Below are 23742 nucleotides of genomic sequence, written 5' to 3'. Positions count from 1 at the left end.
GGCTCCCACAGGACAGACATTTCTAGCTCTCAAACACAGGGGAGGAACCTCTTGAGAAAGCCACTGAGACAGAGGTAGTGCAAGAAGAGAAACATAACTTTATTAGAAAAGTAAAAAAAGCAAACATAAAACTGAAGTGATGAGTTGGTCCTCAACGGATGCCTTGATGGATGAGGCTGCTTTTGGGTGCACTAGCCTTTTCCCGCTCCCGCCGCCGTGCAGGATCTAACTCAAAGCAGCGCCACATGCGTAGGGTCTCATCTGCTGCTGCTGATGCCACTGTGGCCCCATCTGGACTCATGGCCAAACTTAGGACCCGGGCTGTGTGACCTGGGCATGAGAAAGGAAAAAGTCAGAGCAGCACATGAATGTAGACATACTACAACTCTCCAATTTTGAGGGCAACCTACCTTTTTTTGGGTTTTGTTTTTTGTAACAGCTTTGAGACAATGATTTACATACCATAAATTTTATTCTTTTAAAGTGTACAATTCATTAGTTTTTAGTATAGTCATAGAGTTGTGTAATCATCACAACTATAATTCCAGACCATTTTCATCACTCCATAAAGAAAGTCACATATTACCCTTTCCCTCCAGCCCCTGGTAACCATTAGTCTGTTTTATCTCTCTTCATTTGCCTCTTCTGGGTAGTCCATATAAAAATAATCATACAATATGTCGTCTTTTGTGTCTGGCTTCTGTCATTTAGCACATACCTTTGAGCTCAGCCACCTTGACCATGGTTGGGTACTTCCAAATAACCAGCTGGTTCTGGGCAAAGCCATGACCTGAGATAAGTTCCTTGTAGTGGGAAGACCAGAGGATAGAGCACACCTGTGGAGAGAGGATGGTGTAGCTACAACACAGAGCCGACTGCTCAAATCAGAAATAAGTCCATTCTAGTGTTAGGAACAATGCGAGGTCACTCAGACTTAGAGTGACCATGATCCTAACAAAAGCCTTTTGAGAATTATAACCGTTATCCATTTACAGATGAGGAATCGAGCAGAAGGAAGTTCAGCAAGTTGCCTAAGATCACAAGCAAGTTAAGTTAGTAGGTGACGGAGCCAGAATTTGAACTCTGGCTCAAAAGCCCAAATCTAGAATGAAGGTGGACAGAATGGGTGTTGAAGGAGAAGCTGGAGTCGTTGCAGGGAGACTCACCAACAAGGCCATCAAATTCTAATGGATTTGGGTTATATGCTGTAGGTGATGGGGAACCACTACAGGATTTAAGGAGGACAGTAACATACCACCCAGGCCACAGTAGAGAGGACAGACTAGAGGAGCTAAGAATACTGAGACCAGTGTACTGAGGGGAGAAAACACTTGTGAATGACATTTTGAGGTAAAACTGCTATCTTGTTGACTAGGTGAGGAGGATGAAAGATTCTAGGTTTTTTTTCAGATTTCTAACTAGGTTCTGTCCTCTCAAAGAATATAAGAGGAGGAGGAGTAGGGACACATTTTAGGGAGGCAAGGGGAAGTAACAAGTTTAATTAGGAATCTATTAGGCTGGTGCCACCTATAGGACATGGGGTAGGAGATGGGCCACAGAGAGTTGGAAATATGGATCTGGAGCTCCTGAGTGAGAGCTGACTTAGAAGCTTGGAAATCATCATGGTACAGACTTAGCGAAGCCATTGAAGGGGACATGGTTGCCCAGGAAGAAATAAAGAGTAAGAATTAATCTAGGAGTGAGAGACTAGAACAGGTAAAAGACTACCTGGGAGTGGGCATCCACGGCATTCAGACAGGCCCCAGAGCAGACGTTCCAGATGCGAATGTGCCGATCACTGGTGCCCCCTCCAGTTGCCAGTATATTGGACTGCCAGGGACACCAAGCTACAGCCTAGATGGGGCAAAAGTGGAGTCAGCAGGTGCTACCCAAGGAGTTATAGAGGGTCCTAGACTAACCTAGTCTAATCCCAGCATCCCATCTCCCCGTAATATTCCCCAGGTTCTGGGTGAGGGTCTGCAGAGGCCCAGCCGAGCCCCTCTTACCTTGACAGCCCCTTGATGCTGGGTGAATGTCTGCAGGGGAACCCAGCCCGCCTCTAGAGCAGCACTAGGCCACACATTGACCAAGTTATCATTGCCACCACTGGCCAAATGTCGTCCATCTGGGGACCAGCGCAGCCCACACACTTCCTGGCTGTGACCACTCAGTGTGGCCACATGGTGTTCTGCTACCCGAACATCATGGTGATGGATGTGACCAGAGCGTGAGCCACTGCAAGAAGGAAGATGGGAATCAGGTCCTGTGGCAGCGCCAAATGCCACCAGGAGGGCAGAGCTGCTTCACTTCAGGGGTGTACAGTTGGGGGAGGACAAATATCATAGCCTGATTTTACAACCGACTAGCAAAAACCACTGACCTGGACAGTATATAGCTATTCCAACACAGGGAGCCCACTCGGGCAGAATGACTGGTCATGTTCCGAAGCCGCTTCTGCTGCTGCACATCCCATAGCTAGAGAGAGAGAGAGAGAGAGGACCACAACCATCAGAGACTGGGCCTTGGCATAACATCCTCCTCCTGGGCAAGCTCCCGGGGTCTGGGGAACAACAGAGCTGCAGCCCAGGGACAAGTCTCACCTGAACCTCAGCACTGCTGGTGCCCACAGCCAGGTAGTTGCCCTCTTTGATCCAGGACACAGAAGACACATAGTCTCCAGGCTGCTCCATCTGCAGCAGCTGCAGGATGTCGCCAGTGCTAGCACTCCACAAGTACACACTGTTGTCCAATGCCACAGCCAGAACATTGCCTGAGCTCCAATCCACCAGGTTCAGGTCTGCCAGAGGGGCAAAGGGAAGAACACAAGCTTCCTTGTTTGCCTGGCCCCCGGGCCCTCTTTTCCCATCCACCCAGCAAGGAACAGGCTGCACTTACAATAGTCATTACGAATTTCAGGGGCATCCAGGATCCGGTCCGGCAGGGAAGGGATGTAGCGGCAGGTCCTCTTGCTGGAGCCAGGCGTGGCCGTGGCCTTCTGGCTGTAGAGGACTTTCAGTCTGTTCTCGTAACCTGTCCCAGTGGAGGGAGACTAAACACTGGGAGGCCCGAAACCTCCCCCTGGCCCCAACCTGGAAGGCCAGGTAAGCACTCCCCTCCCCTCAGTCTTGGGTGGGTAAACCATGAACTTCAGGTCTTACCCTCTGGAACTTTCTGTGGTTTTCCACTGAGCCGAAGGATCTTGGCTTCCTCCACATCAAAACCGTTCAGGTTCAAGGCCCAGGCTTTCTGATGTTCCTGGCACAGAAGGGTGGTGGGGAGTGAGGCAGGACGGCATTATGCAAACTACACAGACGGGTCCCTGGCCTTAAGCCCCTCTGGGACACATACCTTCTTGGTGGGCGTCTGGCTGTTTTCGGAATGGTTCTCCTTACTCAGGAGGAAGCTGGCCACCTCCATCTGGGTAGCGCTGCGGTGGGGGATATAGCGGTCCCCGCCAGGTTTGCTGGGAGTGGTCTGAATCTTGGAGCTGGATTTGCCTAGGGCGGGGAGAGGGAAGCAGACAGTCCGACTAGGCCCCCGAGGGAGGGGACATGCAGGCTGCTGTCAGCCGTGCGTTCTCCCGCCCCGCGTCCCGCCGCACCCACTGACCAGGAGTCCGGCCCGGGGTCCTGCCGGCGGTGTGGGACCGATTGGCTGCCCGCATGGGCGAGGGGGCGGGCCCCGAGGCTTCCTTAGCTTTGCGCTGCCAGCGCGCGGGGGGCGCATTGGGGATGGGGGTGTCCAGCTGCAGCAGAGAGTGCAGGTCGCTGTCGAACGCGAACTGCGCCATGGGAGCGAAGCGTCCGGAGGGGAACGGACCCCTGAGGGGGAAGGTGTCCGCCGAGCCCTGGAAGAAGACAAGCGACCGTGCTCGGAAAGGCCGGCCGCACCGCCAGGGCCGCCTCGGCCGCGGGCCCACCCCGGCAGGGCCCAGCCGCCACTCACCGTCAGCACCGAGCGGGTTGCGATCCCCGACCGACCTTGGAAGCGCAGGCCTAAGCGTCTTAAACTCTCCGCTTCCGGCACTCATTGGCTCCTTCGAAACCCAACGGTCGTAACCGTCACTTCTTCCCATTGGCCTCCACGGCACTGGGGGCGGGTCTTCCGGGGCAAGTCACAGATCTCACGAGAGTTCAGCCGGGACACGTGATTCGTGTCTGAAAGCGAGAGGGAAGGGGCGGGGAGCGTCTGGGGGTGGGGCCAGCGCTGCCTCCGCCCGGCCTAGTCGCTTCCATTCATTCCTCAGGTTCCCCTCACCCGCCCTTCATAGTTAAGTCCTCCCTGTGGTGTTTATTTATGATACCTAAGAGCATAACTCTGCGGAACGACCTAAAGCACTTGATCCCTTTAGAGAACGGAAAGGAAGAGGGTGTAGGGAAAGGGAGGGCTGGGGTTGGAAAGGGCTGCGAGGCTTAGCAGAAGGGAGGCCAGAGTTAGCTAGGGTTCATCCGCTGTTTGCTTGGTGAAAGTAGAACTGTTGTAGGCAGACCTGAGCAGAGCAAGCACGTTCGGCCAGGTACAGGAGGTCATCAGGGTGTAAAGCCCCAGGTGCCTAACAATAGACAATTGTAGGGTGGGAAGTCACCCCCGGGGTGACCTTTCCTCCCCTAGCAGACGGATGGTCATGCAGTTTGGAGCCCCTGACCTTTCCTCCCTAGAGATAGCATCTAGGCCTCAGTTGTATTTCAACTCCAGGCCCAGAAAAGCAACAAAACCAGATAAGCAATGCCAAGGCTGACCTCAGAGCTGGCTGCATTGAGTAATGACCCTCTGCCCTGGTGCCGGTCAGTCAGTGGAGACCACAACTCTGAAAGGACACACCTCTAAAACTGCTGAATGTTCTGTTGAGATCTCCCCCTGGGACCTCCCCTACACTCTCCTCCCTTAAAACCCTCAGGATGGAGGACCCCAGTGTGCTCTCCCTCCTAGGAGCACACTCACGTTTTTCCTTTCCCCTTCCCCTTCCCCGCCATCTCCCTGCCCCTGGCACCTTACCATTAGCTTCCTCACTCCCAAGCTCCAAGGACCCTTCCTTTACATCTATAACTTGTTTCTTAAGCCCATTTCTTCTAGGAATTACTTTTCTACTTCTGTAATTTACCCAATAAATGTTCTCTTTCAGTTAATCCTTTCCTAGCCAGAACCCAAGTACCGAGGTTGCTGAACCCAGATTTGATCTGACCCCACTGGTCATACACCTGGTGCTATTCCTGCCGCCTACAACAGGAACACTGCTAGGAAAGAAGTAGTCTATGTGTTTGTTTTTAAAATTGTTTTGTTTGCTGTTTTACAATCAGGGGAAATGAAGCTGAAAGGGGTGAATTCCTTATAGTCAAGAAAAAGAATCAGGATTCAGACCTGCCTATCTGGAAGGTAAGGTTGGACTTGCCCTGCGGGAGACATTGTGACAGGGAAGGGATGTGCCAGGGTTCACACAAATTGGTGGAAATCCAGGTTCAAAACCCATTTAATCCAGTGCTCTAATTATGACTTGAATTGAATTGTGTGAATGTGCTTAGAGGTGAAACAGCAATAATACAAATAATAATAGGTACCATTTATGGACCACCTGCTAACTATTGTGTTTAAAGGGCTTGCATACATTATTGAGTTTAATCCTTATTCCTATAAGACATAATCTTGCTCCTTTTATAGAAAAAGAAACTGGGTCTGAAAAAGGCTAGAAACTTGCCCAAAGGCACACAGCCAATAATAATAAGTAATGGAGTGCCCTGGCCAGTGTTTCTCAGTGGTTAGAGCATCTGCCTTAGCACTGAAGGGTCTCGGTCAAGGGCACACCTGGGTTGCAGGTTCAAATTCGATCCTGACCATGGGTGGTTGGGGTGCATGTGGGAGGCATTCAACCAATGTGTCTCTCTCATATGGATGTTTCTCTCTCTCTCTCTCTCTCTCTCTCTCTCTCTCTCTCTCTCTCTTACCTCCACTCCCTCCCTCCCTTCCACTCACTCTAAAAATCAATGAAAAAAATATCCTCTGGTGAGAATTAACAAAACAAACAAACAAACAAACAAAAATAAGTAGTAGAATGAACTTTGATGATGACAGAGAAAAATCTGGTGCTCTTAGCCCAAATTTAATATTGTTATCTTTGATTTTGAAGTGTTTATGTTCTCTATTTCCAATTACCTTGGAAAACAAGGAGTTGGATGTCCTGGGGTTTTAAATGAGGAGTCCCCATTTACATAGGAAATGAAGTCTAGAATCAGGCTGGTCAGGGCCTTAAATGTTAAGCTGAGTTTGGACTTGATCTGTTTTATCAGTGAGAGTTTTCTGTGTAGGGAAGGGCCAAACTAAACATATCTGAGGGCGGGACATGGCTAGCAGTTTGCAGCTTCTGGAGTAGGGTTAACTGCAGAGAATAAGGATAGGGTAAATAAGGGTACAACCTCAAGGAATTCATACATTTTAAAATAAAGGAATGAAAGAAGCCACATTACACTGACATGGACCTTGAAATGGGAAGAATTCTAATATGATGCAAAATAGTTAAGCAGAATGATGACAGAAGAGGTCAGATATCGCTCTTGAGAAACAAACCATCGGTGACCTTGGAGAGAGTGGGATCAGGAGAGTGGGTGCTCAGGTTCCAATTGGAAAGGTTGCAGAAAGAAGGGTGGGGAGAATATGAAGGCAGCAAGCACGGCCTACTTGTGTGAGAAATCTGGGAGTGGAAAGGGGGCAGTGCAATGGGAGTTTGAGGGAATAACAGCACCAAGAGTCATATGTCTTTTTTGTTGTTGTTAATCCTCACCCAAGGATATTTTTTCCATTGATTTTTAGAGAGAATGGAAGAGAGGGAAGGGACACAGAGAAAGAAAGAAACATAGATGTGAGAGAGACACATCGATTGGTTGCCTCCCACACATGCCCCAACCAGGGCCGAGGATCAAGCCTGCAATAGAAGTACATGCCCTTGACCTGAATTGAACCCAAGACCCTTCAGTCCACAGGCTGATGCATTATTCACTGAGCCAAACTGACTAGGGCGAGGCCTATGTCTTTTTGAAGGTGAAGGCAAGAGTCAGGGGAGGTGAAAGGGGCCAGGCAAAGGCCAGCTGACAGAACAAGGAAACTGGGTACCTTCCCCAGGAAGAAATGGGATAGAAAACACAGGGAGCTTTTTCAGTCTAGGAGAGAAACATCACTTCCTCTTAGGCTAGAGGCAAGGAGAACAAGGCTTTGAGATGGATAATTAGAGGCTGAGGAGCTGGTTAGATGGGGGAACTCACACCTGAAGGATTTGAATCTAGGGAAGCAGAGGATATGGAAGGAATAAAATATAGCTGATATTCAGGGGGTGGAACAACTTAGTTGGGATAATAAAAATAGCTCAATAAACACTGAGTATTCATTATATGCTTGGCATTGTGTTAACATTTTTAATCCTCACATTAGCAAATAGTGGAAGAGAAAGAAATCAGGTTCTGAAGAGTCAAAGGTAAGGAGTGAGATTAATAGGAAGATCAATCTGGAGGCAACATACAGGTTGAAACTGGAGAGATCTAAAGAGGGACTACCGTGTGGCTCAGTGGTTGAGCATTGACCTATGAACCAGGAGGTCACAATTCAATTCCCAATCAGGGCACTTGCACAGGTTGTGGGCTCGATCCCCAGTGGGGGGCATGCAGGAGGCAGCCAATCAATGATTCTCTTTCATCATTGATGTTTCTACCTCTCTCCCTCCCTCTCCCTTCCTCTCTGAAATAAATAAAAATATATTTTATAAAAGAGGCAAAGATATTAGTTAAACGGCTGTATGTAGTTCAGTGGAGATAGAGGAAATGGAATTTAAGAAGTAAAAGTGATTAGGACATGATGGCTGAGTGGGTGTAAAGGTGAGAGGTTCAGTGGTTTGGGTCTCATCCCTGTCTTGAGTCCCTAGGAATAAAGTCGGAGCCTTGAATATGACTAGGGGAAGGGATGATGGAAAATTAGTATACTGGATGTCATCCATTTGTCCCATCCAGGCCCACTCTTCATCCTTCTCCACCCTGCCCTGTGCCCTATGAGGATGATTCATATGGCCTGTGTCAATGGATTTCCTTGGGCTCTAGTTTCTGTTTGGGTTCCACCAATGGGAGGATATTATGGGTTGAATTGTGTCCCCCAAATTCATATGTTGAATTCCTAAGTCCCAGTACTTCAGAGTGTGACCTTATTTGGAAATGGGGTCATTGCAGATGTAATTAGTTAAGATGAGGTCATTTGGGAGGGCCCTAATCCAGTATGTCAGGTGTCCTTATAAAATGGGGAAATTTAGACACAGACACACACAGGGAGAATGCCATGTGAAAATGAAGACAGAGATAAGGGTGACGTTTCTACCAAGTCAAGGCCCGCCAAAGACTGCCAGGAAACCACCAGAAGCTAGGGGAGATTGTGTCTCACAGCCTCAGAAGGACCCAACCCTGCTGACACCTTGAACTCCTAGCCTCCAGAACTGTGAGACGGTCATTTTTTGTTGTTTAAGCCACCAACTTTGTTAGAGCAACCCGAGCAAACCAATACAGAGATCAGAGGGTGGGGGAAGAGTGACCTTGAGCTATTTATTCCCCTGGCTCCCTCCCTGCCATGTCTCCACAGGTTGGCTGTATCTCTCAATCTAAAGGGACAGCCACGCAGCCCTCTTTCACAGCTACTCTCCCAGGTCTGGTAACCACTCTCTCCCCTTATCCTTTGATGCCTAGAGGTGGAACCAGCTTCCAGTTGTTGTTAGTCCTGGGATATTGCACTGTTCCTTGATGATTTTAATAAATCCTGCCTCATCTTTATAAATATTCACTTTATTAAACTCTCATCAAGATACCCCGTTTGAGTGTGCCATCTATTTCTGCCAAGACCCTGATTGATACAGTGGGCATGTTTGGAGCCAGAAAAACAAACAAAGAAACAAAAAACACCCTTGTTTGAGAATTTGAATGAATCAGGAGAATCATCTCTAGCCAAAATGGCTGAAGCACATTTTACTGCTGTGTATGAATGGCTTAGAGCAGTGGTCAGCAAACCGCGGCTCGTGAGCCGCATGTGGCTCGAGAGCCGCAGTTTGCCGACCACTGGATTAGAGGATGAGGATGGTTGGCATGGGGTTAAGATGATGGTGTCCAGAAAGATTTAATTCATTTAGAAAACATTTATTGAAGGCTTACTCCCATGCACCAAGCACTGGGGGTGGGGTGGGGGGGTGGGGGTTGTGGTGGTCGAGGAAGACAAATCAGAGCCTTTGCCCTCAAGGAGCTCAATATGGTAGTAGCAGGAGACAGACATGCAAATAGTTGCTTGCATAGGCATCACAGGTGCTGTAGTAGAAATCTGGGCTGGAAACAAGAACTTTGGTCAGCATAGAGTAAAGGCAATGAAAATGGATGGAATTGGAGACTGTTAGAATGGACTCTTGAGCCCTAGCCAGTTTGGCCCAGTGGATAGAGCATCAGCCTGTGGACCAAAGGGTCCCGGGTTTGATTCTGGTCAAGGGCACGAACCTTGGTTGCAGGCTCCTCCCTGGCTCCTCCCTGGTTGGGGCATTTGCAGGAGGCAACCAATCGATGTGTTTTTCTCTGTCTTTCCCTCTCCATTCTCTCTAAAAGATCAATAAAAAAATATCCTTGGGTGAGGATTAACTAAAACAAAAAAGAAATAAAAAGAATGGACTCTTGAGAGACTGCTATAATTAAGGAGTAGAAGAGATGCCAGGATAAGAGAACAAGAAAGAATAATTATGACCATTCAGATATATTAAACACTATATCCTAGGCACTGTGCTTAGATTATCTCACTTAATCCTCTTCACAACTCTGTAGGGTTCCATTACCCCTGTTTTATAGATGAGAAACCTCAAAGACTTTATTTGGCCACAGCTAGTAAGTGGGATGACAGGAATTGAACTCAGTGCTGACTCCAGAGTTTGTGCTCTTAACTACTGGAGGAGCAAAACCAGGAGAGACCGTGATGTCATAGAAGCCAAGGTAGGAGAGAATGTAAAGGAGAAACAAGTAGTCACTGTGACAAATGCCACAGAGAGATGAGATAAATGGAGGGTTAACAAGATCCTACTGGATCTTGCAATTATAAAGTTTGAGATGAACTTTGCCTGGGAAGTTTCATTAGCAAATTTGTAGTAGAAGAACTAATTGAAGTAGTCCAAAACGCAGATGAGAAGTGGGGAAGTGTGGCATTAAAGGGGTGAGAGAAAGGTGGAAATTAGAGCTTAATCAAATAAATGAGCCTTGCCTGAGGAAAGAGGCTCCTGGATTTATGTCATCAGCAGTACTGCAAGATCAGTGTTGTGAAACCCAGCTACAAGGGTCAACAAAGAGGGTGGAAGTGAGGTCTGAGGTGTGTATGTTGTGGGGGTGGGGTGGGGTAGGTAGAGAGGGTGGGAAGAAAGGTCTAGAGGGTTTGGATCTGTCCAGGGTACTGGGAGCGAGGAGCCTGCCAACAGGTCAGTGGTAAGTAGGAATGGTTGGCAATGTGAGTGGTGCAGTAGGATCCCGACTCAGCCGTGGGCAGGTGCACACTGGAAATGCAGAGGGGCATGGTCCCCAGGCAAGAGGGCTGCAATCCTCGGTAGTCCATCTGGGTCTGGGAGGAACACAGGGGCAAGGGAGTCTTCTCTGAGGACTTAGGTAGAATTTCAAGGAGACTGGGTTCCACTTCTTCATAGACATCTGAGACTGCAGCTTTGGGCTGGGAGAGATGAGAGGAAAGGGGAGCTGGATTAGCAGGTCCTGTGCGAGAAGACCCAGATTGTGTAGGAAGGAGGGTTTGGCTTGGGGTAGGCCCAGGGCGATGGAACACTGGTAGGCAATGGCCTTGGAAAAGTTGTTGTGTGTGCAAGGATCCAGCTCCTTCTAGGACTTGTGGTGGGTAGTAGGGCGGGGAGTGCACTCACCGGACTCAGGGCTGCAGTGTCCCTAAGGTACTGGCCTAGGACCCGGTGTAGGTCTGGAAGTGAGGGCCACAGGGCATGCCTCAGGCTCCTGGGAGAGAAGGTAAAAAGGAGACTGAGTCACGGGAGTGAGATGGGAGGGAGGAGAACAATGGGGCAGTGGGGGAGGCTCTGAGGTGGGCGAGTAAAGCTTGGAGAGGTAAGAGTGTAGTCAAGGTAATAAAAGTAAGAGCATAGGTACAAAGGAAACCTCAGGTGGGGGAGGGAAGTTAGTGGTGGGGAGATTCAAAAAAGGAGTAGTACAGAGTGTCCTCAAACATTTTGCTTCAGGGCCTTTGCACTTCCTTTTTGCTCTGTCTGGAACACTCAATTTATTCCCTCGCTTCATTTAGGTCTCTGTTCAAATGCCATCCTGACAAAGAGGTCTTCCCTGACTACCCTGTCTAAAACAGTACCACCTCTCTTCCCCATTACTTTATCTTCTGCTCTGCTTTATTTTTCTTTATAACACTTGACTTGTTATTTATTTATTGTTATTGTATCTGTTTTTGTCTCACCCCATTAGAAGAATGTAAGCTCCATGAGAGCAAAGAGTTTGTGTATTTGCTCACTTCTGTATTTCCAGTGTGCAGAACAGTGTGTGGCCCATAATAGGTGCTCAGGTAATTAGCTTAATGAATGAATGCAGAGAGCCAGTGGGGCTTATTAGTAAGTTACTGGGGAAGGTGATCTATCTGGGAAGAGTATGGGTTAAGGTATGTTGGGGAACTTCCAATTCTTTAGGTTCATATTTCCACATGGAGGGACTTTAGCTGAACAACATTTCAGGCCTCTTCTGTGAACCTCACTCATATCTCTCCAGGGGAGAAGGAGTGAGTTACCTGGTAAACTGAGGAAAAGGAGCTGAGTATGTCTGGTTCAGCAGCACCACCTCCTCCTTTCCCCACTTTCTGTTGCATCTGGCTACCTGCATAGAGGCTACATTCCCACCTCCATATTAAAAGTTCAAAGACAGGCATGTTCAAAGAGAGATGATAGCTTAGGACCATCAAAAGAAGCTGTCTTGAGGACTTGCTTTCTGAGCTGAGTCTTCAAGAAGCAAAAGATGTTACCAATTGAAAGACTGAGGTGGTATGAATTCTATTTTTTCTGTTTATAACTTCCAATGACATTTCTCTTTAACCTTAGTCTTCCCACATAAATAAGTCATTTATTAATAACATTTATTTAAGGGTGTGCTATTTGGCATACACTGTACAAAGAGAGTAGCAAATAGGGGAGGGCTAGGAAAGGTTTCCCAGGAGTTGGTGAAGAAAGTTATTTAAAGATAAATGGGTATTAGTCATCCATGGAGGATATTCCGGATAGAGGGTACATTATGTGCAAAGGCAATGAGAAATAAAACCACTTGACTTGTGGAGGAAATCATCAACAGTTTGGCAAGACTGATGAACAGGGTGGAAGAAGATGGAAATGCTGGCAGGGGCCAGATCTGGCGGAGCTTTGCTTGTCATTCTAGCATCTGAACTCTATCCTGGGGAGCTATACAGAGTTTTAAAGAGGTACATGATAAATTCATGTGTGCATTTTAGAAAGAACGGTTGGGTGAGACAAATTGGAGGGAGAAGAGGCTCTGTTTCAGTGAGTCAGGTAGAGTATGTAGGGCTAGAGAAAAGGAGCCATTGTTTGAGCGAGGCTTAGGAGGTGGAATGACCAGACCAGATCAGACTAGATAAGGAGGAGGGAGGCACCTAAGTGTTTTGGCTCGGGTGACAGGTGGACAGTAGCTTTGTTCCTGAGATGAGGAGTCAGGAGGTGGGGCAGTTTGAGGTGTCCAGTGCAGTGGGCATGTTAAGAGTGTTAGGAAGCAGTGCGACTCTCAGGGGAGACCTGCAGGAAGCGGCTGAAGCCACAGGTGTGGACTTGCAGTTGTCCAGAAAGTGGGTGTCAAAGAGCTTGGAATGCTTATTTCGAGGCCTCCGTCCCCGCCCTGACCACGGCCCGTCTCCGGCCTGACGGGGCGGTACCTGTAGTGCGCCGGAAACTGCCACCTCAGCAGCAGCAGGCCCAGGAGAGTGCTGAGGCCCAGCACCAGGAGCAGAGCGGTCACCAGAGAAATCCAGGCTACAGGGATGAAAAAAGTCAGACCTCCGCCTCCCCTGGCCGGAGCCCCGCCCCCTGGCCGGAGCCCCGCCCCCTGGCCCGACCAACTCCGCCCTGGCCCCGCCCCTCGTCGACTCAGGCGCCGTGCGTGCGCAGTGCGGGCGCCCCTCCAATTGCGCAGCCGCAGACCGCCTGTGCCCTGGCGGGGCCCTCACCCGTCTCCGAGGCGGTCTCTACCCTCACTGGGGCGGACCAGGCGCTCCAGGGGCCTTGGTAGGTGGGGCCGTGGAGCCTGGCGCGCAGCTGTAACCGGTAGCTGGAGCGCGGGCGCAGCTCCAAGGTCTCTCCCTGGGCCCCGAGAGGCGGCTCCAGCACCTGCGCAGAGGAGAAGCGAGAAGGCGGTTACGCTTCAGGTGCGGATGGGCGGGCATCCGGTCCTTAAGAGATCGGCATTTGTTGGTCCAAAACCCTACCATTTTGAAACCCAGGGGATCCCTTCAAAATGCATCACTGACAGGAAACACGCATCCCTGCGGAAACTTAAAGACAGAACATCTCCCCCTTCCTGCGGCCTCACTATGCCCGAGGCAAGCCCACCTCGAGAGAAGCGCACCCTGGCACACAGACCTCATCTGCGTGGGGCACTCCTCATCCCGACACAAATACATACGATACCCCTGACAGAGACCCTGGTGCACGCACACTGACTGGGACACATGACCTGTCAGAAACAATGAAATCCCAGACATTCAAATACTAAGGACCCTTTGCAAGTCACGCATTCAGCAGAGGATGCCAGAATTATGCTAGTGTTGGGGTTGCAAGGACAGATTCCAAGCAGAGGGTACAAGTATCCTGTGCACAAGCAGGGAAACTTTATAACTTAATCATCTAGCAAGCTTTTATGAACTGCTTGTGATATGCCAAGTATTAGGCTAGCACTGGGGAAGAAGGCAAATGAAACATGGTCCCTTGCATGTCTACTAAGGAAGACAGGCAAACAAGTAAATAATTACGAGTAATTGGTGCTATAATAATGATATAAGTAAGGCACCAGGAGCACAAAGGAGCATTTAGTACTGCCTGAGTTGCTTGATTGGGGACTACAGAGTAGTTCAGTAGGCAGGCTGGACAGTCAAAGATGAGGCTAAGGCAGTGGTAGGAGGGATTGGAGGACTGTTAGTACAATACATTCAACTTGTTAATAATTAGGGGGAAGAGATAAGGCAAAAGGAAGAAGAATCAAGGAGGATTCCAGGTTGGGTAACTGGTGGTGCCATTGTCAGAGACAGGGTACAGGGGAGAAATAAGTTTGAGGAAGAAATACTGTATGGTTCCATTTTATCAAGTTCAACAATAGTCAAACTTATCAATAGTAATGTTGGAATAGTGGTTACCTTGGAAGGGAGGTGTGTGACTGTAGGGGTATGAGGGACTTCCGGGGTGCTAGAAATAACATGTTGTGGTCTGGATAATGGTTACATGGGTGTATACACATGTATAAATTAATCAACCGCATACTTAAAAAATATTTGTGTGCTTTACTGTAGATGAGTTAAGTTTTGGATATATAGTAGTCTCTCCTTATTCATGGTCTCACTCTGCATGGTTTCAGTTACCTAGTCAATCATGTTCTAAAAATATTAAATGAAATAATTACAGAAATAAATACTTTGTAAGTTTTTCTTTTATTTTTTTAAATGTACCTAACTGTAGTGGCTTCCCTCAGGCTATTTTATATATTTTTATTTGTTGTTGTTAATGCTCACCTGAGGATATTTTTCTATTGGTTTTTAGGGAGAGTGGGAGAGAGAGGGAAAGACAGAGAAACAGCGATGTGAGAGAAACACATCGATTGGTTGCCTCCTGCACGAACCCTAACCAGGGCCCGGGCCGGGGAGGAGCCTGCAACCAAGGTACGTGCCCTCGACTGTAATCGAACCCCGGGCCCTTTGGTCCAAAGGCGAAGCTCTATCCGCTGAGCCAAACTGGCTGGGGCTAATTTGTAAGTTTTTAAATGCCTGCCATTCTGAGTAGCATGATGAGAGCTCACACCATCCTGCTCCATCTCACCCAAGAGGCGAATCATCCCTTTGTCCTGCCTGATAGTCCCTATGTAGCTGTCAGGGTATTGCAATGCTTGTGTTCAAGTAACCCTTATTTTACTTAATAGCCCCAAAGTGCAAGTGTAGTGATGCTGGTAATTTGGATATGCCAAAGAGAAACCATAAAGTGTATGTATGTACTTATAGGAAAAAACATATATATATACACGCTTCGGTCCTGTCCATGGATTCAGTCCTCTACTAGGGGTCTTTGAATGTATCTCCCACAGATAAGGGGGGACTACTGTATGAGTCTGAAATGCCTCTGTTGGCTTTAGGTAGATCTATCTGGTAAGAAGTTGTATATACTGTGTAGGTGGTAAATAAGAATAAAAGTAGAGAAAGAAACTAAGATTTAACTAATGTATATGAATACCTTCTATCTGCCAGACAGTGTGCTAGACATTTATATAATTAATCTTTCCTGTAACTCTGGAAGGTAGATATATTTATTCTAATTTCACCAATAAGAAAAGTGGGACTTCAGATGTTTAAGTAATTTGCCTGTGGTAGAAGTTTATTCCCATATGGTAAGTCTGGGGTGGTTAATATAAGGTTGTTAAAACCATGGAGTTGAAGCAGTCACTTAAGGAAAGCGTATACTACGTTTATCTAGAAAAGAGTCTAGGATGGGCCTATAGGAAGCACAACATATCAAGGAAGGATGGAAAAGGAAGAGCCAGGAATGGAGAATGAGAACGTTTGGTCCGAGAGATAGCATGAGAATCAGGAGAGACAGGTATCCCAGCAGCAAAGGGAAGAGAAAATAATAAATGGGAGTAGTCAGCAGTATCAGATGCCAAAGAGAAGTTAAGATACCAGTTGAATCATATAAACACAGATATGCAAGCCTAGACATGGACACACGGATGCCCTCACCCCTGATAACAGGCATGATGAAACTCAGGAATACCCTGTATGGTGAGGTCTGTGGGCATCTGTTCCTTGGTCTTACCTTCCAGTCCTGATGGCCTTCTCCTGTGTATCGGAGCTGATAGCAGATCTCTTGGGCTGCCCAGGATGATGGGTGCTGCCATTTCAATTCCAGTTGCCCGCTGGAGACCTCCCTCCAGCGCAAGTTTGGAGTGGAGATGCGCACTACAGGGATGTCATCAGGGACTGGCCTAAGCCCTTCTGTGCATGGGACATCATGCCACCGGGGCCATGGGTCAGAAGTGTCAAGAGTTGGTGATTCTGGGCACAGGGTCCGATGCAGTTGGGGGAGGGGCTATGTGGGAGCAGAAAGGAAGGAAGTTCTTACCAGCCTGGTGGATCCAGAAAGGGGAGCCCAGGAAGCTGTGAAAAGCACCCTGGGCTGTGGTCACCTCCACAAGGATGTGAATAACACTGTCATTTCGTGACTTGAAGTGGCAGCGGGAGACCTGGGAGGGCTGTAATCCTGGATTTTTCTCCTCCTCTTCACACTTCTCCCAGATGGGGTCTCTAAGAATCAGCCACATAGAATCATTGAATTAGGCCTGCCTCAGAGACTAATCCTGATATTCTCCATCGCACAGGAGCTATACCCTGCATGGCTTATAATCTAACTCCTCTCTTGCATGGGCCTCCAGGGCTTGCTCTGTCTTCATGCCGTAATGTTTCGTTTTCTGATGTTTGCTTTGGTGCCCCCGGCCTCTTCCTCTTAAGAAAGGAGCTAGATGATACATGAAAATAGCATGGGCTGTATGGAGTTCAGGTCTTGGCTTGTTGGTGTATAACTGGGCAGATTATTCGGTTTATCTCTGTCCCAATTTCCTCATTTGTAAAATGGGTTAATATTACCTATTTCACAGGATTGTTTCAAAGGTTAAAACCGTCATCATTCTGCAGAAAAATATTTTATGTTTTAAATCTGTTTTCAGCCCTGGATGGTGGGCTCAGTGGTTAGTGTCAGCCTGAGAACAGAAGGGTTGCAGGTTCAATTCCAGTTAAGGGCACATACCTGGGATGCAGGTTTCTCATAACCATTTGGGGCACGTGTGGAAGGCAACCAATTGATGTGGCTCTCTCACATCAATGTTTCTCTCTCTCTCCTCTCTCCCCCTCCCTACCACTCTCTAAAATCAATGGAAAAAATATCTTCCAGTGAGGATTAACAACACCAACAAAAATTTGTTCTCATATAGCAGTTCTTAGTCACCTCTATATGTTATTTTACTTTTAGGTTATTACAACAGCCTCCTAACTGACTTTTCCACCTCCATTTTTGCCACTTCCTTCAATTTGTCCTCCACACAGCTACCAGAATTTGCTTCCGAAATTTTGATCTGATAATGACCAGAATATATCACATATCTGCCCATTTATTTTTATCTTGACCACTGCCATATTAGATGCAACCACCATTATCTCTTGCATGGATTAATGCATATGTCTAACTGGTGATCCTGCTTCTACTCTCACCTCTTTATAATTTCACAAAGAAGCCTATCTTTTTTTTTTTTTAGATAATATTTTTTTAACATATTTTATTGATTTTTTACAGAGAGGAAGGGAGAGGGACAGAGAGTTAGAAATATCGATGAGAGAGAAACATCAATCAGCCACCTCCTGCACACCCCCTACTGGGGATGTGCCCGAAACCAAGGTACATGCCCTTGACCGGAATCAAACCTGGGACCCTTCAGTCTGCAGGCCGATGCTCTATCCACTGAGCCAAACCAGTTAGGGCAAGAAGCCTATCTTTTTAAAAAATATATAATTTATTGATGTCAGAGAGGAAAGGAGAGGGAGAGAGAGATAGAAACATCAATGATGAGAGAGAATCATTGATCGGCTGCCTCCTGCACACTCCCACCCCCACCCCCCACCCCCAAGGATGGAGCCCACAACCCAGGCATGTGCCCTTGACTGGAATCGAGCCTGGAACCCTTCAGTCTGCAGGCTGACACTCTATTCACTGAGTCAAACCAGCTAGAGCAAGAAGCATATCTTTTTAAAATGTAAATCATATTATGTCACTCTTTCGCTTAAAATCCTTTAATGGCTCCCCATCCCACTTGGAATAAAATCCGAACTCCATACATACCAGGGCCTTCAGTACTCTATATGCTTTAGCTCCTCCCTTCCTCACCATTTTCTTGTTCTGTAATTCTCATACCAGTTTACCACCCTTCATTCACAGGGGCCTTCTTTCTCTGCTACAGTCATGCCAAACGCACTGTCTTTGCGTTTCACTTTGCCTTACATTGCTCTGGCTCTAGATTTTCAGTGACTTATTCCTTCTTGCTGCTTAGATTTTAGCTCATTTGTCACCTCCTTGGTGAGACTTTCTCTGACCACTCAGTCTAAATTAGCAGCCCCGCCCCCTCCTCCCACTTAGTCTCTGTCCTATAACCTTGTTATTTCTTCTTTGTCACTCCCTCTCCTCCTCCCACTAAAATATAAGTCCCCCAACTGTTGGAACCTTTTCTGTTTTATTTGTCATTCTATCCTCTGTGCTTGGCACAGTGCTTGATAATTGTTTATTAAACAAATGAATTGTGTCATGTCACCTTCCTGATTATAACCCCTAAATGGCTAGTTATTACTAAAATTATTTATTATTTTATGTATTTTATGTTTACTCATGCATTCACCAAATTATTGAAACTGTGTGCCTGGCACTGTGCTAGGCCTTATGAATACATACATAGAGAAGTAATCTTCAAGGAGCTCTCATTTCAGTGGGAGAGGCAGAAAAACAAACAGATGGTATTTTTCAGTGCTGTGCACAGGCTGGTCGGGGAGTATCAAAGCGGATGATCTTACCCAAAATGGGAGGGTCAGAGAATACTTCCTGGACAAGGCATTGCTTAAACTGAGTCTTGGACTATAAATAGGAGGCAAAGGGGACAAACAGGCATCTGAGGCACATGCTTGGGCACAGATAAGAGATACGATGCTTTGGGGGAAATTCGAAGTGGTGTAGAATGCTTTTAGCACAAGAGGGCCTGGTGGTGAGTGGTAAATGTGAGAGGGCAGACCAAGGTCATGGATGGCCCTGTGGCCTTTCTAAGGAGCTTGAACTCAATCATGTAGTAACTACAGAGACATTAAAAGATTTTAAACAGGGAATTGTCACAATTGGCTTTATACTTTAGGAAGATCCTTCTAACTGCACTTTGTAGGTAAGGATTTGTGAGGGTAGAGTAGGAGAGAAATCCATTAGGACACTGTTTATGGTTTCCATGTGCAAAGCGATGAGGATCTGAAAATAAGGTTGTGGCAATGGGGGTCAAGGGAAATAGATGGATTCAAGAGATACTGAAGAGGTAGAAATAAGTATTTCTGATTGGACTTTAATGGTATAGAAATGGCATAAGTCCAGGGTAATTGCCATGTTTCAGGCCTGAAAAATTGAGCTGATGGTAGGATGGAGGACAATAAGAGGAGTAGCAGGTTTTGGTGGAGGAAAGGATAACTTCAATTTTGTTACCCTTGAATCAATTCAAGGCACCTGTATACATGGAAATTTATGAGTTATTAAAAACAATGAGTTGCGTTTTTTAATGATATGTGCAATTTATGCTGAAAATTAAGAATTATGTATAGACATATATAAATGTATAGAAAAACTGGAAAAATACATTAAAACTGTGAATAGTGTTTTGTTTCATTATTCATTCATTCATTCAACAATTTTTTACTGAACACCTACTATGTTCCAGGCACTGTGATAGGTGAAAATACATTGGTGAGTGAAAACAGACACTGACTTTGCCCTCATGGATCCTGTATAGTCAAGATCAGCCTTTTCCAACTGGAATTCTGTCAGAAGAAAGTATTTTATCCTCACCTGAAGATATGTTTATTGGTTTTAGAGAGGGAGGAAAAGGCAACATTTTGATTGGATTTGATAGATAGTGAAAAGTTGCAGTACATATTTCAATAAGGGAAGGCCAGGCAAAATCTGAGTTTAACGAAGGTCACTCTGTCAGCAGCATGGGGGATGAATTGGAGGTGAATGAGAATATAGGCTGTTGCAGTGGTCCAGGTGACATGATTAAAACTGAACTAAACCAAAACATCCCCAATGGGAATGGAGAGAGGTTGAGAAGATAAAACACCCATTGGAGGATGAGAGCATGGAGGCCATTTGGTTTTGGGACAGGGAGGGGAGTGAGAGGACCAAGAACAACCTCTTCCTTCTTTTGGCAAGATTCTGCCTTTCTCCCATGACATCAAGCTCAACCAGTAGTTCAACTCTCACCTGTCTCTGGGACAGCACCGTGGCCTGCTGTGATAGAAGAAGCCTTGGGAGCTAGCATGGTCCTGTTGCTGCCACTGACAGGTAACATTCTTCAAGTCCAGGGTAAAGCATTGTAGTCCAATTTCCACTGAATCAGAGAAGGAAGTCACATTAGGGCCCACAGGCTTCTACTCTATATGATATCCAGATCATCTTTACATATATAACTTGGAACATTTACTTCTATTCTTTGTTTTCTCCCTGAACATAGTTCTCTCTGTAGCAAGTTTGAGGTCATCAGGAGGGACCAGGATTATCAGAGCTTCCATGTCCAGCCCATGCCTCCCTAAAGACCTTTTTATTTTCTCTTCATCTCCCCATTCCTTTATGACTCACCTGCATCTCCAGGCAGGTCCACAGTTGCAGGGTGGGACCAGGGTCCCCAAGAGCCACGGAGGGAGACCCCATCAGGTTGGCTGCGCAGCTGGAGCCGGTAGGAATTTCCAGGCTGCAGCCCTGCGATGAGGCAGCTTCCACTCATCACGGTCAGAGACGGAGCCTTAAAAGAAGAATCCCAGTCTCAGAATCCAGGCCTGCCTCTCAGCCAAGATGGCCTCCATCTCTTATATTTGAAGCCCCACAGCATGCCTGTGGAGAGGTGCTCGGTTCCTCACTGGATAGACATGCACACAGACTGGAGGCCTGGTCAGTGGGTTTCACGTGGTGGTCAGGGGTTTTGAGGAAAGTCCCCATTAATTTGGAGGCCCGGAGCTCTCAACTTTGTTGGTGTGAATGATCCAAAGTGGAAGATCCCTAAATAGACACAGTTCCTGAGGGCCAATCAGAGTTTGTACTAACTCCCCAAGGACCAACCCAATCTAGTATCCCCAACGTATGGCCTGTCCTTTCTTGGGGCAAAATTCAGGGTAGGAGATAGGAAGTGGAGTGGAAGAAGGCCAGAATACTTCTCTAGTTGGGGAGGTCTGCTCTGGTCCATCCTGTTGGGGCTGTGCACATGGAGCCTGGTCCAGAGCTGGGGCTGGGTTTGGCCTCCACGGAGCTGGGCAGCAGGTTTCTGTGGATAGCAACTGCATGACTGTGGGACCAGTGGAGTTCCTGGGATCCTTGGGGCCGTAGCGGAGTTCATGCCTCAGGAAATCACTGATTTCAGGAGCTGGGGCCTTCCAGCTGATCTGAAGTTCCCCTGGTTGGCTCCAGCCCATGGCCTTGATGATATTGGGGGGAGCTGGTAGGCCTGAGGGCAAGATAGGGCACATCAGAACTCTCTGAATGCCAGTCTACAGTTGAGCCTATGGATTATAGAGAGGGGAGCTGGAGGCTGGATTGGCTCTCTTTGAGGGCAGCGCCGGGAGACTCCGTATCCTATTCTCCTTTCCTCATGAGAACAGTGACCTCTTTCCAAGTTAGTTAGACTCAGTGCTCCTCAAGAGCAGGGATCTCTGTATACTTGTCACCTAGCACAGCTCCTGGCACTGTTGAATGAGTGTGTAAATGAATAGGTTAATGATGGGAGGACCAGGGTATCTCTGATGTGAAATGAAGTCTAGGTCTTGATGCCAAGGCTGGGAGGAATGATAGGGTGTCTTGAGGTGTCTCTGGGGGTCTAGTAATGGAGGGCATGCATGTTGTCCTGAAAGAGCACCAACTGGTCTGACTCTGTGATCTAGCCTGGGGGCAGCAGATAGAGGAGCCAGGGTGATGGAGGATGGCCCTTACCCACATTATCCACAAAGAGCACCCGCTGGGTCAGATTCTGGTTCAAGAACACGTTCTTCACCCAGAGGTGCAGTGGGAAGAAGAGACGAACTTCATCCTGGGCTGGAAACTGGCACACATATCGAGTTCCAAAGGGAGACATACTCTGGGAACTCAGGGGGCAGGCACGGGGCTCCTCCCTGTGGGCATAGGAAAAGTCCATCCTACCTACCCAGCCACCCTCAGGACCCAGGCTGGCCTCAAGCCCTACTTCTATTTCCATTACTGTATTTCTTTTCTCAGTGCCTGGGATGGGTTGGATGAGGGGTTATGTAGGGGCTTGAGCTGGATCTATCCAAAGCACATCAGTTCATTAAGTGGCTACTTAAGGCATGTACTTGAAGTCATTCTCTTATGGCAGTGATCGGCAAACTCATTAGTCAACAGAGCCAAATATCAACAGTACAACGATTGAAATTTTTGAGAGCCAAATTTTTTAAACTTAAACTTCTTCTAACGCCACTTCTTCAAAATAGACTCGCCCAGGCTGTGGTATTTTGTGGAAGAGCCACACTGAAGGGGCCAAAGAGCCTCATGTGGCTCGCGAGCCGCAGTTTGCCGACCACGGTCTTATGGGGCCAAAGGCAGGGAAAGCTACTGGAGCAGGGCTCAGCTGAGGTAGGAACAGGACAGGTGCAGGGGAGTGGGGCACAGCCCAGCACATACCCTGGGTAGGCATACAGCAGCTGGTACGTTCCACTGGGTGCTGCCTCTTCCTCATCCCAGAAGCAAGTGAGGTCCTCAAATGTTTGAGAAAAACAGTTCAGAGGCTCTGAATCCAAGGCCAGCAAGGAGGCATCTGAGGAACAGCTGGTGAGTTGGGCTCTGGGTCCTTCCAGGCATGTTTGAGAAAGATAGGGGACCAGTGGGAGCCTCCTAACTTGCATCCCTCCCAGGGCTCCCTTTTCCTGGCTATACGTGAGATCCACCCTCCACACACCTCACCTTGGCTGGTGACTTGTGCCAGGTTTGGGGGAGCCAGGAGGAGGCAGGAGGTGGCCACCAAGAGGGCCCAGGAGGGCATCTTCTCCGGCACTGTGTGCCTGCCTTAGCCCATCCTCCCTTCAGGAAGCCGGGCCCCAATCCCCTCCCGGGCCAGCCCCTCAGGTTCCTGTCAGATACAGCCCCACGTCCTGTCCCTGTCCCTGCCCCTGTGGGGCCTATCCAGACCACACTGGGGCGAGGGGCCAGGGGAGGGGGAAGGGGACAGCGGGTAGGAGGGATTTGAAAGAGAGGATACAGGCTTTTTGGTGGGAGGGAGATGGGGGTTATAATTTGACCATGTACCAAAAGGAGACTAAGTGTCCATGTGTGTCTAAGTTGACTATTGTAGAGGGTGCGTTATCAACAAAAATAGTAACATTTACTAACAGTGAGCACTTACTGTGCTGCCATGTTTTAAGTGCTTCATATCTATTGACTTAGCTAATCCTCACAATAGTCTTATTACTCCCATTAGAGAGGTGAGCAAACTGAGATGAAGAGAAATTGAAGATTTGCCTCAGATCACAGGCCTACTCATAGGTAAAGCTCAGGAACCCAAGTGCTTAACAACCATGTGATGCGCTTGGAAAGTGTAGTGCCAAGAAATGACCACCTGCCATACAGCCACGACAAAATGGTGGCTATTTCCATTTTAATAGGTTCTGCGACTTTGTGCACGAGTGAACACATTCTCCCTG

The 23742-nt window shown here is 47.7% G+C and overlaps 2 protein-coding genes across 4 annotated transcripts; both read right to left on the bottom strand.

Moving 5' to 3' along the window:
• Positions 1-28: 28 nt before the first annotated feature.
• On the bottom strand, positions 29-4071 carry CDC20 (cell division cycle 20). The gene is made up of 11 exons (XM_079776937.1): positions 3946-4071; positions 3610-3847; positions 3349-3497; positions 3159-3255; positions 2896-3030; positions 2601-2797; positions 2381-2475; positions 2007-2235; positions 1729-1854; positions 719-836; positions 29-330 (listed from the first exon to the last, which is right to left on the bottom strand). The coding sequence occupies exons 2-11, from the start codon at positions 3788-3790 to the stop codon at positions 152-154; spliced, it is 1506 nt and encodes a 501-aa protein (XP_079633063.1). The 5' UTR covers positions 3791-3847; positions 3946-4071; the 3' UTR covers positions 29-151.
• Positions 4072-10129: 6058 nt separating this feature from the next.
• MPL (MPL proto-oncogene, thrombopoietin receptor) lies at positions 10130-23084 on the bottom strand (the record flags this gene model as incomplete). Of its 3 annotated transcripts, none has more annotated exons than XM_079778240.1 (12): positions 10130-10704; positions 10910-10997; positions 12934-13030; positions 13225-13384; positions 16070-16212; positions 16376-16557; positions 20306-20432; positions 20681-20843; positions 21250-21539; positions 22022-22200; positions 22727-22859; positions 23006-23084. In XM_079778240.1, 12 exons carry the CDS (start codon positions 23082-23084, stop codon positions 10408-10410), a joined length of 1938 nt encoding a protein of 645 aa, XP_079634366.1. In that variant the 3' UTR covers positions 10130-10407. The 3 variants fall into 3 exon arrangements, with proteins under 3 accessions (XP_079634366.1, XP_079634367.1, XP_079634368.1); XM_079778241.1 differs by having other exon boundaries at positions 21250-21359; XM_079778242.1 differs by lacking the exons at positions 10130-10704; positions 12934-13030; positions 13225-13384 and having other exon boundaries at positions 10852-10997.
• Positions 23085-23742: the final 658 nt, after the last annotated feature.

This window comes from Cnephaeus nilssonii (assembly GCF_951640355.1).
Source record: "Cnephaeus nilssonii genome assembly, chromosome: 7".
Classification (NCBI taxonomy): Eukaryota; Metazoa; Chordata; class Mammalia; order Chiroptera; family Vespertilionidae; genus Cnephaeus; species Cnephaeus nilssonii.
This window is presented reverse-complemented; position numbering and strand designations above follow the sequence as displayed.

Excerpts from the sequence above, each read along its gene's own strand:
- CDC20 (XM_079776937.1), bottom strand. The coding sequence starts at position 3,790 with ATGGCGCAGTTCGCGTTCGACAGCGACCTGCACTCTCTGCTGCAGCTG. Across the intron at positions 3,031-3,158 it reads ACCACAGAAAGTTCCAGAGG|GTTACGAGAACAGACTGAAA; the intron begins GTAAGACCTGAA and ends CCACTGGGACAG. Across the intron at positions 1,855-2,006 it reads AGCATCAAGGGGCTGTCAAG|GCTGTAGCTTGGTGTCCCTG; the intron begins GTAAGAGGGGCT and ends TGCCCCATCTAG.